The sequence below is a fragment of the Eumetopias jubatus genome, unplaced genomic scaffold (genome assembly GCF_037043125.1).
Source record: "Eumetopias jubatus isolate StellerSeaLion01/CBP00866 unplaced genomic scaffold, mEumJub1_p1.0 scaffold_7, whole genome shotgun sequence".
In the NCBI taxonomy this organism is placed as follows: domain Eukaryota; kingdom Metazoa; phylum Chordata; class Mammalia; order Carnivora; family Otariidae; genus Eumetopias; species Eumetopias jubatus.
The window spans coordinates 59,252,234-59,266,966 of record NW_028274813.1 but is presented as its reverse complement, the minus strand read 5'-3'; the positions used below and the strand labels follow the sequence as shown (position 1 = coordinate 59,266,966).

Sequence of the window (14,733 nt, the reverse complement as noted above, 5' to 3'; positions counted from 1 at the left end):
CAGGCTTCCCGCTGAGCAGGGAGCCCGATGTGGGGCTTGATCCCAGGACCCTGGGATCATGACCTGAGCCGAAGGCAGATGCTTAACGACTGAGCCACCCAGGCGCCCCCATTCATATTTTTAAGCTAATGCTATAAGTCGTGGGATCATAAGCTTATGATCCCATCTTCTGACACCCTGCTTAAAAAGGCATCATCTTCTTCCCTTCCCTCTAAAGAGTCTTCCTGTAGTCTTATCTCCCGTAGTCCACAAATACATTCACATGCCATCCATTTCTTTAAGAACTTCCTCAGCCGTACATCCCCCTATAACTATAATTCTCCTTACTTTCTAGCTGAGCTCTTATAAAACATCATGTACTTAGCCTTCAATTTTTTAAGATTATTTATTTATTTATTTATTTATTTATTTATTTAAAGAGAGAGAGAGAGCACAACTGCTCTCAATTGCTTCTATTATATGTCCTCCCCAGAATTATCCCCAAAGCATAGACCTGATGTGGAAAACAAAAGTCATACTACTATGATGATCAATATCTCCTACAAATTTGTAGTCTCTAGCTGTAGCTGGATCATCAGTCTCACCTAATATTTCTTTAGGTGGAGGGGGAGAAGGAGGGAGAGGGAGAGAATCCCAAGCAGACTCCATGCTGAGCGCAAGCCTGATGCAGGGCTCAATCCCACAACCCTGAGATCATGACCTGAGCCAAAACCAAGAGTTAGAGGCTTTAACCGACTGAGCCACCCAGGCACCCCTAGCCTTCAGTTTTCACATTCCTCTCAGGCTTCCTCTTACTTCCATCATGCCATTAAAACTGCCCCAAAAAAGTTGTCATTTTTCCCAATTGCCAAATCAAATGGGCACTTTTCACTTTGATCTTGTTTAAGTACTTAACCCTGTTGGTCACTGCCTTCTTGAAATGTTCTTTGGATTCTGTAACAGCACCTATTCTTGATTCATCTTTTACTTCCCGATTTCCTCAGATTGTTTTGCCAATCTCTTTACTTTAAATATTTGTTTTCATTTGGTTTCTTGCCTATTCCCACCTCTCTTCTCCTTTTTTATTTCTCTTTCTAAGCATTTCCATCTACTCCAAAGGCTTCAGTTACAACCTAGAGCAACCTAGTCATGGCCCACCTCTTCAGCCTCATTTTCTACTATACTCCACCTCTTACTTCATGATTCTAAGAAAACATACTCCCATTAGGACTTGACCCATATCATGCTTTTCATACCTCTGTGCCTTCACAGATATTTCCTCTGTCTTTCATGCCCATCCTGCCCCCTCTCCACTCCCGCCCTTCTTAAGATGTCTCTTTCCTTCTTATTCTTCAATACTTAACTCAGACAAAATCAGGAAGACTTTATATGCCTTTCCTTTCCTCCCCTACCCAAGCTAGGTTCTGTTTAATATCTGTGTTTATCCTTTTCTTAACAGCGTTTACCAATAACTTATTTGAGTTATCCATGTAAAGATCTACTTCTCCACCTTACTCCTCCTTATAAGCAGGGACCATGTCCTGTTTTTTGAATAATCAGTGCCTAGAACAATACCTAGTACATAGGAATTACCAAACAAGTGCTTATTGATTGAACTGAAATCTGTATCATAAACCTAGAATTCTGTCTTTAAACACAGACTCTTACAACCAGGTATCTACTTAACATTCCCACTTATATGTCCCACCAGCACCTCAAATTTATATGTACTAAGCTGAACTCACACACACACACACACACACACACACACACACACACACACAACAAATTCTTCTAATCTTCCTCTACACTGTCTTGGTTACCACTATCCATCTAGTCACCAAAACCAGACACCCAAGAGAAATCTTTGCCCACCCCATCTCTCCCCACCCTACCCTCAAAAGTCACTAAATCCTTTGGATTCTGTATACTAGACATTTTTCAAACTTACCCTTCTTTCCATTTGCACTGCTGCAGTTCTAGTTCAAGCCTTTAAGTTTCACTGGGTTATTCTTTTTATTACAGCAAATCTTCATAACATAAAATTTTACTATTTTAACCATTTTTAAGTGTACAGTTATGTGGCATAAATACATTCACCTGTTGTGCTCACTAGGATTATTTTAATCAGCAGCTATCTGGGCTTCCTACCTATAGGCTTAATCTGCTTCCATCCCATCCCTACATTCTTGCCTGTGTAATCTTTCTAAAGTGCAAATGATGTTACTAGATGAATTAAAACCCATTCATTGCTTCCCACTGTCTACATTAGTGGTTTCATCACAAGGTTTTCACAGGTCCATGCTGAAATGGGAAAAATAAAAAAATAATAAATTGGACAAAGTTTTTCTAAATTTTTTCAACTTCATGAATGAAAACATTATTCAAGATAAATACTGAACATGCATGGGAGGCAAAATTAATTTAGTTTTAGATATGCTAAGTGTCATATGCCAGTGCAGTAAGCAAGAGGAGATGTCTTGAAGGCAGTTGGGCATTTGAGTCTAAAACTCAGAAGGGAGTTTTGGGATAGGGGCTGTGTATTTGGAAATAATAATAAACATGTAGTTGGAATCAAGGAAACAAGTTTTTGAGGAAAGTATGGAAAGCATAAAGAAAAAGGTGATAAATCCACATTAAAAAGACCAGCAGAGGAAGAACAGCTATAATTCTAAAAGAAAAAACTACATTTAAAGTCTTTTTTCTCACCCTGCTGCCATGGTTGAAAGCAGGCAAGATCTTTGATACTAATGGCAAACCCTAAGTGAAGCATTTCAAGTAGTTTTACTCTGTCGCCTGCTAGATGGAGGTTGTTATCCATCTCTCTTGGATGTCCCTGTTTCTTTCTCCTTGAACAAAAAATTTTTTAAAGCCAAATATGTTTGATGGGATAACCTCATTGCCTAAAATAGAAGGAATAATTTTACAAGAATTACTCTCAAAAATGGAACCTACAGTGAGATTTTTACTTTGGTACAATTCTGTTGGTGATGAGGAATTTGTTCTGTTTTCACTTCTTTCTGTTGGAAAAAAAATACATATATGTGTGTGTATATATATATATATATACACACACACACACACACACACACACACACATATACATATATAATCAGTAAGAGTAATTCAAGCCCACCAAAATTTAGAAATAAGCCTTAAAAGTTGTGCTTTTGGAAATAGTATAGCACATCAGAGAGATCAAAGAGGTGGAATTAGACTTAATATTGCATCCTAGCTCCAAAACTCACTAGCAGTGGGACTCTGATCAAATTACTGTCTATATGTTTTGGTTTTGTCAGCCAATGATGTCTACTCCTTGGAGTTATCATGAAAATTAAGTGTGTGCATAATTTACTTCATAGTTCCTGGCACATAATCAGTATTAAGAATTACTTACCATTTGGAGCACCTGGGTGGCTCAGTTAAGCATCCCACTCTTGATTTCCACTCAGGTTATCATCTCACGGGGGAGTGGGGGGAGATCAAGTCCCCCATCAGTCTCCACACTGGATCTAGAGCCTGCTTAAGATTCTCTCTCTCCCTCTCCCTCTGCCCCTCCTCCACCCCCCTCACGCAGTCTCTTTAAAAAAATTAATTAATTTTGGGCGCCTGGGTGGCTCAATTGTTAAGCGTCTGCCTTTGGCTCAGGTCATGATCCCAGGGTCCTGGGATCGAGTCCTGCATCGGGCTCCCTGCTCTGCGGGGAGCCTGCTTCTCCCTCTCCCACTCCCCCTGCTTGTGTTCCTGCTCTCGCTATCTCTCTCTCTGTCAAATAAATAAATAAAATCTTTAAAAAAATTAATTAATTTTAAGAAATAAATTAATTTTTTAAAAGAATTACTGTTTAAAATATATCACAATATTCACTAAGAGTGAAAAATAAAAGTACACTGATTAAGAAAATTGGTAAATAACTATGTTCATCTACCTATAGAAAAGTGTGTATTCCATTGTAGTACATATATATTGTTTGAATACGTAGAAAATATAAAAATAATGTTAATTGAAAAAATAAGTTTTCTATCTAAAATATAGCTTTAAAGGGCGTCTGGGTGGCTCAGTTGGTTAAGCAACTGCCTTCGGCTCAGATCATGATCCTGGAGTCCCGGGATCGAGTCCCACATTGGGCTCCCTGCTCAGCAGGGAGTCTGCTTCTCCCTCTGACCCTCTTCCCTCTCGTGCTGTCTGGCTCTCATTCTCTCTCTCTCAAATAAATAAATAAAATCTTTAAAAAAATAAAATAAAATAAAATATAGCTTTAAGTATATTTTTCAAATTTATATAGAAATTGTACTATAGCAAATAGTAGTTTGTAACTATTATTTTCTAATTCCGTGCACTGTCATCGATTTACTTTCTTAATGTGTTACTAAAATAGCAGGTGAAATACACCAACAATTACTTTCCCAATTTGACTTCAGTAAGAACTTGAGAAAATTTTTTAATGAAGCTAAATAATCCATCAACCTATAGTCTGAAAGCCCTCATGGAATTAGCTTTGAACTGCGAACAAGAAAACCAGGCCCAGATACTTTACTGTTTTACCACAGGCCTCGTATAAGTGTTTACTTGTCTGTGCTTCAGTATCTTCATATTTAAAATGGAGAGATCCTAATCCTAGCTCTAACCCTTTTCCTATTTCATGAAGCCCTTGGGAAACTATCATTGAGTAACATGTAAAGCAGTTGGAACCCAAGTTAGTAAGCTACATAATTTTTTAAAGGCTATTGTCGATTTGGACAGTAAAGAATAGCCTGTGGGCGAATCCTGCAAGGTGCTTCAACAGCCGTACACAGCTACCTTCCTGTTGGCACCGTCCACATTTGGCAGGTGTATTCCATTCCTTACAGGAAGGAATAGGTGCTTCATTGTGTTTCAGAAGTCAGTAAGCTTTTACAGAACTAAGTAATTGACATTTTTTTCACTTCTGAGATCAAATTTTCATACATCATTCAACCTGGATAAACTGAGAATGTGGTTGATCTAGTAATTGTTGAAACATAGTAAAGACAGCGCAAGACATGATATTTAAGTATTTCCTTCTAACCTCTTACCTTAGCAAGATATGAGTTCTAAATGGAAATATGTCCTAATGTATAAAAAGGAAACTAAAGTAGATAAGCCTGTTAGTAAAGGAGAGATCAAAAGAGGCACAACACCGATTCATCCCGGTAATGTGGAGTTCCACTGATTCTGAGTTTGTAGTAATAATAGTAACTCCGCAGAGTACAGCTTACTTTGACATTACGAAGAAGATTTTTTTGATAGTAGTATAAATGAGGGTGGAGGGATATAACTAACCAACTTGAAAGTAATATTTTCTGGCTTTTTTGCAATGTATGCCAAAAAATGCTGTTAAATGGCCTGTCAATATTTCTAGCGGGAGTCCTTTTTTTAAGTTAATTGAGGTTACTATCATATTTTAAAAATACATTTAAATTTTCATACTGATATTTTTCTTGCCCCTCCTCCAAAGTTTAGGTTAGTGAAACTTTGTCTTAAAGAATTTATGTAATCCTATAAATCATCATTTTCAGAGTGTATAAGATAGCACTAGTTTTTATCACGAGGGAAAATCCAACTAATACAGATTGGCCTGTGAACAGGGTGAATTGTCCAGTGAATCTTCTCATTCAGTAGTCTGAAGCTGTTTCAGTGGACGCATAATACTTTTGGATAATTTTTTACATTTGAGAAATTTGTAGTAATAAACTTAGGCAAGATTTGCCTTTTTACTCTAAATACTAGCATTTCTCAAAGCAAAGATTTTTGATGCACTGAATTATTTTGTTTCATCCTCTTGTTTTCTATTAACAGAACTCAGCATATGCAGAATCATGCAGTAAACTTGAGCTAGCTTTCAGAGTTGCATGCAGCTGATTAGCCATGTAAACCAGTGTGTATGACACTAAGAATACCCTCATTCCTTTAGTGTCTAGCTCTGTGCTGTGTTTATTTGCAAAGGACCCTCATGCATGGATCCATATAAATGAGGCAAGCTGGAGCAGACTAGACTGTGTCGCTCACCAGTCTTTGAGGAGGAAGATTGTGTATATGAAAACTGGAAGATTTCTCTGTGTGTAACATCAAACGGGATTTTTTGTTGATGTTTTATGTTTTCAGTAAAAAAATAAAAGGAAAGGAAAAAAATTAATGGTCTGATTCCATCATCTCTTGTCAAGCAAAATCTCACTGATCTGCATGAATGCCATCTCCCACCCATAGAGTAGCCTAAGAACAGTACAGAATGGACTTCTGAACTCTTTATTTTCAGTATAATTGGTGAGTTTTTTTAATTAACTAAAAAAAAAAATCACTTGTCTTTGACTAGAAACTAGAATCATTGCTAGCCTGTTTATATTACTCAGAATAGAAGCTTCTTTTTAAATGTACTACAGAAAGTCTGGTTTTTATTAGCATCAAATCATTTGTGTATATTTAAATGATTTTCATGCCACTAAAACGTGAAGCTTTTTTCCAACTGGCTAATTCCTAATTATTTTCATCAGCTGACTTTCGGGGGAAGGAAGAAATGTCATGTGTCAGAATTGTGTAACATACCAGTGTGTCACTTAATGTAGCTAAGTAACAGGTGTAAGAGCGATGGTATTTCTGTACTGAAATATGTACTTCTTAGGTAAAAATCAGTTTGAAACTGCTCTGCGTTTCATGTACCATCTTCTCATTACATAGTAAATGATTCATCCGCAGCCTTAACGCAAGCAGGTAAATGTACTGAAATGAGTATGGTATATTTTTCATGTAGCATCTAAAGCTGACATAATCTGAAGATCTGGGTTAAAGTTTGTGTTGTTACTGTTTTTTTAACCTCAGATACTTGGCACTCTGCACCAGTGTGTCTTGCTGACAGTAATGCTTTGTCTCTTAACATGACTACTAGCACTGCTTGGTCACAGGCAAATACTGTTCTTTTTCAGCCAAAACATTCCTGACAATAACTGCACTTTTTGTATTCTTCCCCCCCCCCTTCCCGCCCTCCTGCCCCCAACTTAGGTTGGAAAGGCTGGTGGATGTCCTGAGGAAGAAGGTTGGAACAGGGACCATGAGGACAGTGATCTGACTGAAAAAACGGCAGTCTGGGGAAGCAATCACATCTGGTGACCAGGCTGCTTCATTCAACACTGTGTAAACACTAAAGCCTTAACTTAGCAAACAGTTGTTAGAAGTGGGACACTCCAACCACATTCCAAGCTGAGATAAAATCAAATCACAAATGTTTAACCACTTTGCTGCTGACTTGAGTTATTTATCCAAATGTATTAACTACAGACTTTTACCAATGAGTAGCTATGAAGTTGCAGCTTATTTTGTAACTATTTTATATCTCACTGTATTGAATATAAATCTTCTTACCAAGAGACCATTGTAGGTCATATCTTCACATACGACCCTTTCTGAGTCAAAATGCAGCAAAGTAAATATTGTCTAAACCTTAATCTACTGTGTTAGGTCAAAACTTCAAATACATGCATTTTTCAATATACAATTTATTTCTTAACTGATGAGAGAAGCTCAGACATGAGAGTGTATGGTCTTCCTCCAATGCATACACATAATCTTTGTTAGTATTAAAGAATATTAAATCTAAATACCAAGAATTAAATGTATACTTTGTTCCAATAAGAGTTTGATATTTTAAAATTACATTAATCAAGGCATGATTTTTATTTCACTACAAATAATGTGAACTGTTTTCAATAAACAAAAAAGATACTGTTCATGTGTACTTTTAAATTCATATTGTCAACATTTTTTAATGTTGTGACTGAATAATTATCTGAACTCTATTTAAGCTATAGAAATTGCCAAGTCTGTCTCGTAGGCTGGGACACCTTTGGCTTGAAAATTAGCACGTGCCCACATGACTTTAAAAGGCAAGAGGCCATCAAACATGTTAAGTATTATCACTTGAATTTTTGTTGTGGAGGAGGGGAACCCAATATACAATAAAATTATAATGTAAAAATATAAGGACGTGGAAAAAAAGAAAACTGGCAATTTGGGTGGTTACCTACTTTTTTCTTTTATTTAAAAGATAATTTGAAGTAGTTATGGCATAGTAGTCACTTCTGATCATATGAAATTATGAATAAAACTAAAATTTATGTATTTGGCTATAGGAAAAATTTCTTTTTTTTAGATTGAATAGATGAGAGGCCAGTAGAAGATGACTATGACTGGAACAGGATGAAATAGGCAAGTAGAGATTGAATTAGTGAAAATTTTGTAGGAAAGTGAAAATTTTTTAAGGCCATACAGTATTTCAATTGATCTTTAAGATTGAGCTAAGTTATCTACCATTGCTTGTTTTGAGGACAAGAACAGGACAATTTATTGCACCGTTCTTTCATATACCAATGGAGATTATTTGTGTGATTTTTTTTTTTTTTTTTACTCTGCAGGAAAATGTAAGGTGCTTTATCACAGAGTGACAAAAGAATCAAAATGTCAACAAACTCAATTTCTTCCTCATTAAATTTATTAAATGAACAGGCAGTTAGAACCATCCCATTGAGTTCCAATTTAGAATTTACTCATGTTGCCTGCTTTTAATTTTTCTTTAAACTATTAGAATTAGAAAATAAGGAACAACAGGGGTTAGAAATAAGCTAACTGGATCTCCTCTATAGCCCTAAAGAGAATTATAGCCTTTCATAGGCCAGTGACTAGATAAATAGAAAAATCTGAAATAATTTGGTCAGGCCTGGAGTCTTCTCTCTGGGCTCTAATTGAAACACGTGCAGCTCCCTTTGTGAAGGAACAGTGCCTTTTAAGTCATGCAGGTAAGCAAAGAGGAACAGTTCTTGTCACAAAATAGTCCATTCCTGAATCCTCTTCAAATAAATCGCAAGTAAACTTGAATTTTCAGTTTAGTCCGGAAGACGAAACAAATCTTTCTTGAGTTATTTTCCTTGGGGTTTTATAAAACACACTCTAAGCATAAAGACATTTTGCAGTTTCCAGACATCTCTTCCTATCCCTAACTGATCAGATTAGAGCAACCAATTCCTGTCATTAATATCCAGAACTTTTAAAGAATTAGATATTATGAAGCTAAATTTATAAAACAATTCTAACATTTACTATTGTGAATGTAGATAATCACTACCAAAACATCACATCTCCTTGAAAATTAGTCCTGTACAAAATTACAGGTGCTAAGTATTACAGCCAGATGTTATCAATTGATTTCTGGCACTTAAAAATGTCCACCAACAATGTTTCAAACAGTCTTTACATTTTTTTGTCTATGAAAGAATGGCCCAGCTCACTGAAGATCAGTTCTCCACATATTCGGTAGTCCATGCTACCCAGAGATGTTGCTTTGAGTTTGCCTTAAATTTTATCAAGTCTAATTCCTTTGAAAACATGAGAATTCACTTACCATTGTAAAAATAAGTTCAGAAGAAAAGCAGAAAGATAATACAAACATGTGTAGCACTTGATTTATTATAAAATCCTTTCACATCTGTATTTTTATTTGATCCTATCGACAACCATATAATAGTAATAATGATAAATTATATATACATATATATCAACCACATAATAATGATGATGATAATTGTAGTAGTATCATTATTATTACATTTTACAAAGGAGGAAATAGACTCAGAGGGTCTAGGAGTTTGCCAAGGACTTGTTAGGACTTACAACTGAGGTCTTATGACTAAACTCCACACAGCCATACCTCTCTAAACCTTTCTGTAAGAAAAAAAATATGAAAATTTTAACTCTTGCAATTTTTGTTATTATTGTGCCATTTCTTTTCTACACATACATATAAATTTGCTAACAATGGAGATGGTATGCATTTCTTTCAGTGAAGTGCAGTAATGTGAACTGCATGGGCAAATAGCATCACATCACCTCTCTATAGTGTTATACTAGCAGCATACTTTGCCTTAGGCTTCACTCATTAGGAGTGACAATTCATTGTTAGTAAAAAATAACCTTGAGTTGCTTTGTACTATTTTTAATTTGGCCTGATGCTGAAACCTGACAGTGTAGTTTTATCAAATGGTGGTATGAACTTCAAGGCTTATTTTACCTCCTAGAGCAACTATTAGAGATAGAACTGGTTATAGGCAAGAACTTTATAAGCAAGGTTATTCATTATAGGCAAGGTATGAGGAGTTATAGCAAAGTTATTAGTTAATGATTAATCTATGAGAAATTTTAATTCTATCTTTATAACTAAGCCATTATGTTAAAATTATTTAAAATATTTGAAATATTTTATGTAATAAAATATTTTCCTAATTCAATGAGAAAGGTGGTCCTTTGTATATATCCTTATTCAAATAAACTGAAGAATCTTGTCAGTCACTTACTGATAGAATTAGTTTACTTCACAAAAATGTTAGAATACTAAAATCTATAGTTTTAATATTGGATATAGTTGCATAGAAAAGCATTTTTATATGTAGTATTTTTAAGGATCATAGATATTTTTTAAGTTTTTATTTTCAAATACTCATGATTAATGAGTCATTATAATGATAAAATAACCATGGGTTACACATTTTATCTTCTCACATATGGTTTGCATGGAACCCAGATTTTTCCTGACATTATTTTGTTGTTGATAACTGTTATTTACAACTAACCTATCTGTTGACCTATTAATATCTATATACACGTATATATCTATATACTTAGATGTATACACACTGACACATAGACAAATACATTTTCCCTTTTAAAAATGTGATTTATAAGTCCACTGTTAGGCTCCAGTGACTTCAGTATTTTGTTCATGTTTTATTAGAAATGCACGTGGTTCCTGAGGCTTTTAAACAAATACATGGAATGGTTGAAAGATTTATATTGCTCATGCTTAGCTAAATATGTCATCTCTAGAAAAGATGTGGTTTATTTTGGCACTGTTTTAAAAACTCAAATATTTTAAACATTTGTTAAGTTGGAGCTTGCACATTTGAACTAGTAGCATACGTTCCAGAGTAGCTTCTCAAGTTACCAAACTTTTTGTAATCCTTTTACTAGAATAACCTTTTTTGAAAGTTTTTTTTCTGTTCTTTTTTATTATGTACTTTAAGTTAAATTTATAGAGGTTGGAGTTATTATTTTTAATGTAGGATTTCATAAACAGAAGAGGGCAATGATGAGTATTTATTTTTGAGAATCATTAAAATATTGTATACCATTTCTACTTCTTTGCAGAAATCTTAATATACTTATTTTTGATTTTATTGTTATCTAAGTATAGTTTTGGAGTGCACTAGTACTTTTGAAGCCACCAGTTTCTTGACTATCTGATTATTAACAAAGATGCATTTTAATGCACAAACTCAAATATCTAAAATATATATATATATTTATTCATATAAAATCCCCTACTACAAATCCTACACATTTCAATGCAATTCTTATACATTGATCTTAATCAGATTTATAGTGGTACAGTCCTGAAGATCCTTTACTGGATATGCCTATAAAATATACTGCAGTAGGAAGACCAATTAAATTCACCATCAAACTGTGTCTGACTTCCTTAACAAATTTAATAAAGATAAAAATTGATAGGAACAAATTTTTAGGTACCTTAGGAAACTTTAAAAACTATTTCGTGTCATCCTTGTGCAGGGGCCATGCTAATCTTCTCTGTATCGTTCCAATTTTAGTATATGTGCTGCCAAAGCGAGCACTTAAAAACTATTTCGATATAAAATAAAATTATAACAATAAAATATTAAAGATAAACATCACTTTTGGTAATATGGTTAGGAAGAACCTAAGGGGGACACCTGGGTGGTTCAGTTGGTTAAGCGTCTGCCTTCGGCTCAGGTAATGATCCCGAGGTCCTGGGATCAAGCCCTGCAATGGACTCTGTTCAGGGGGAGTCTGCTTCTCCCTCTCCCTCTACCCCTCCCCCCTTCCTGTGCTTGCGCTCTCTCTCTCTCAAATAAATAAATAAAATCTTAAAAAAACAGGAAGAAAGAAAGAACCTAGGAAGGGAGATTAGTTCTCTTAATGAAAAAATAATAGACTGATTGAAATCTACTACAAAGCACTTCTACTAATTTCGGAATTTGTATGTGAAATTTTGCTGTAACCAATAGCTGAAATCTAAAAACACTGCTTCTATTCTGTTCAATTATTCAATCAAGGTAAAGTAATGTAAGTACCATACATACACTACATAATACCTGCAGGGAACTTAGTGAACTTTGAATTTAAAGCTTAAAGTACATGGCTAAAAGAGGATGAGGGTGGGGTGGGCAGTAAGAATCTTTGGGGCAGAGATTCTATAAACTGTTCATGTCTAAACTGTCACATCACAGTTTACAAAAATCGTTGTCTCACCATGTATGGTCTTTGTGATGTTATCATACATTTCACTTCTACATATGTACACAATAATAACATTGTTATTGTTGTTTTATTTTTTTTAAGATTTTATTTATTTATTTGACAGAGAGACAGCAAGAGAGGGAACACAAGCAGGGGGAGTGGGAGAGGGAGAAGCAGGCTTCCCGCGGAGCAGGGAGCCCGATGCAGGGCTCGATCCCAGGACCCTGGGATCATGACCTGAGCTGAAGGCAGACGCTTAACGACTGAGCCACCCAGGTGTCCCTCAAACATTATTTTTAATAGTTTTCTGTCCCCCAAGTCCTTTTCCTCTCCCTCCGGGCCTACTATTCAACATATATTAGGCCACTTTAAGTTGTCCTACAGCTATTTCATGCTTCATTTATTTTTTTTTCAGGCTGTTTTTCCTCTCTGTGTTTTATTTTGTATAGTTTCTATTGCTTTATTTTCAAATTTACGAATCTTTTCTTTTGCAGTGTCTAATGTGTTCTTAAATCCATCCAGACCCTTATTCTTTGCAGGCGTATTTTTATCTCTAAAAGTTAAAGTTGGGCCTTTTTAATTTCTCTTATCTCTCTCCTGAATTGATTTATGCCTTATGTTATCTTCAGGAATATAGAAAACATAGTTATAAGAACTGTTTTAATGTTTCTGTCTGTTAATTCTATTATCTATTCCATTTTCAGGCCTGTCTTTATTGATTTTTTTTTTCTCATCATGAGTTATATTTTCCTGCTTTGCATGCCTGCTGACTTTTTTTGGATGTCAGTCACTGTGTATTTTAACTTGTTGAGTGTTGGATTTTTTTGTTTTTCCTTAAAATTTTTTGAGCTGTGTTCAGGGATACAGTGACACTACTTGGAAACAGTTTGAGCCTTATAAGGCTTTTTTAAGCTTATTAGGCAGGATCAGAGTACCTTTAATGTCAGGCTGATTTTTTTCACACAGTTTAGGCAACACCCCTCTGAATGCACTACCTGTGGAGTATGAGGTTTCTCTTTGACTGATCACAGCCTTGTGTGAGTTTTGGTTATTATCCTGCCTGCTCCTTTCTGGTAGTTCCTACCCTCACCTGGTAGTTTACCGTCACACGTGCTGGTCAGTACACAGAGGAAGAGTCAGGGAACGCAACTGCCGCTCTCCAGAGCCCACTGCTTTCTCATACTCTCCCTGTGTAGCACTCCCCGCTGCATGCGGACTGACTCTTCTTCTGGACTCTGACCTGCAAATCCTAACCACCTTGGCCTCCCCCACAATCTCAGCTCTGTGTTCTCAACTCAGGGAGCCTGCCAGGCTCTGTTCCATTAGCCCTCCCTGCGCTCTGCTCTGTAACCTCTCCAGATGGTAAGCTGTGTCAGTCGTAGGGCTCACTTCATACACTTCCCTTCTCTCAGGGCTCACTGTCCTGGGCTGCCAATTGTCCAAAGTCCAAAAACATTGATCCATGTATTTTCACCATTGTTTGCTGTTGTTGTGGTTGATTTGGGGTGGGTTTTGTGGTGTTTCTTTTTAAGTCGGGGGGTAAATGTGGTCCCGGTTACTCCATCATGGCCAAAACTATAAATCTTCTTATAACTCTTTTAAAATGTCATCTTCTTAATGTTTAGCTGCCCTCTTCCCTGTTGAGAAATTAGCTGTCAATCTTAATGTTTTTATCCTGAAAGTAAAGTCTCTGTTTTCTCTGTTTTGTTTTTTTTTTAGATTTTTATCTTTTTCTTTGTTTTTGACAGTTTTGTGCCTAGCTGTGACCTTCTTTGTGTATTTCTTGCTTGATTTCATCCATCTTATTAAATCTCTAACTCAATGTCTTTTCTCAACTTTAGGAAATCTTTGAATATCTTTTTCTCTTCCTTCTGAGACTCCAATTTTATATTTATTCAGTATGTTCCCACATGTTGCTTTCACCCTCTTCTGTATTTTCCTATTTTTCCTCTAGGTACATTAGTTGTGAATTTTCAAAATTGTCTTTTATTTCATTAATCCTGTCTACTGCTATTAAAGCTATCTATTCGGGTCTTAATTTCAGAGTCTGTACTTTTCAATTGTATAGTTTCCTCTTGATTTATTTATTTATTTATTTATTTATTTATTTATTTTGGTACATTGCAATTCTCTGGTGAAATACTCATCTTTCTAAATATATTGTCTCTCCCTCTGCTTCTACTTTCTTGAATATACTAGTCATAGTTACTTAAAAAGCTATGTCCACATGTCTACTAACTCCAGTATCTGAATCGTCCATGATCTGTTTCTTTTTTGCTTTCTAGATGCATGGTCCTCTCTTGGCATGCCTATTAATTGTTGACTGAATATAAAACATCATGACCCTCTGGATGATTTTGTCTTCCTCCAGAGAGGGCTTATTAGCCTTTCCTCTATTGGGAAGATTGAGTGGAAGCT

The 14,733-nt window shown here is 35.6% G+C and overlaps 1 protein-coding gene and 1 non-coding gene across 3 annotated transcripts in view; one reads left to right on the top strand and one right to left on the bottom strand.

Moving 5' to 3' along the window:
- Window positions 1-7,060, top strand: part of MIPOL1 (mirror-image polydactyly 1) — a 242,214-nt gene extending 235,154 nt beyond the window's left edge. For both annotated transcript variants that reach the window (XM_028102338.2, XM_088025050.1), the window contains one exon: window positions 6,994-7,060. In XM_028102338.2, coding sequence (XP_027958139.2) covers window positions 6,994-7,060 — 67 coding nt within the window. The remainder of the gene's footprint in view (window positions 1-6,993) is intronic.
- Window positions 7,061-11,561: 4,501 nt separating this feature from the next.
- Window positions 11,562-11,669, bottom strand: LOC114208922 (U6 spliceosomal RNA). Its single transcript, XR_015768700.1, has one exon. It is a non-coding gene; the product is annotated as a U6 spliceosomal RNA (small nuclear RNA).
- Between the last annotated feature and the right edge of the window lie 3,064 nt (window positions 11,670-14,733).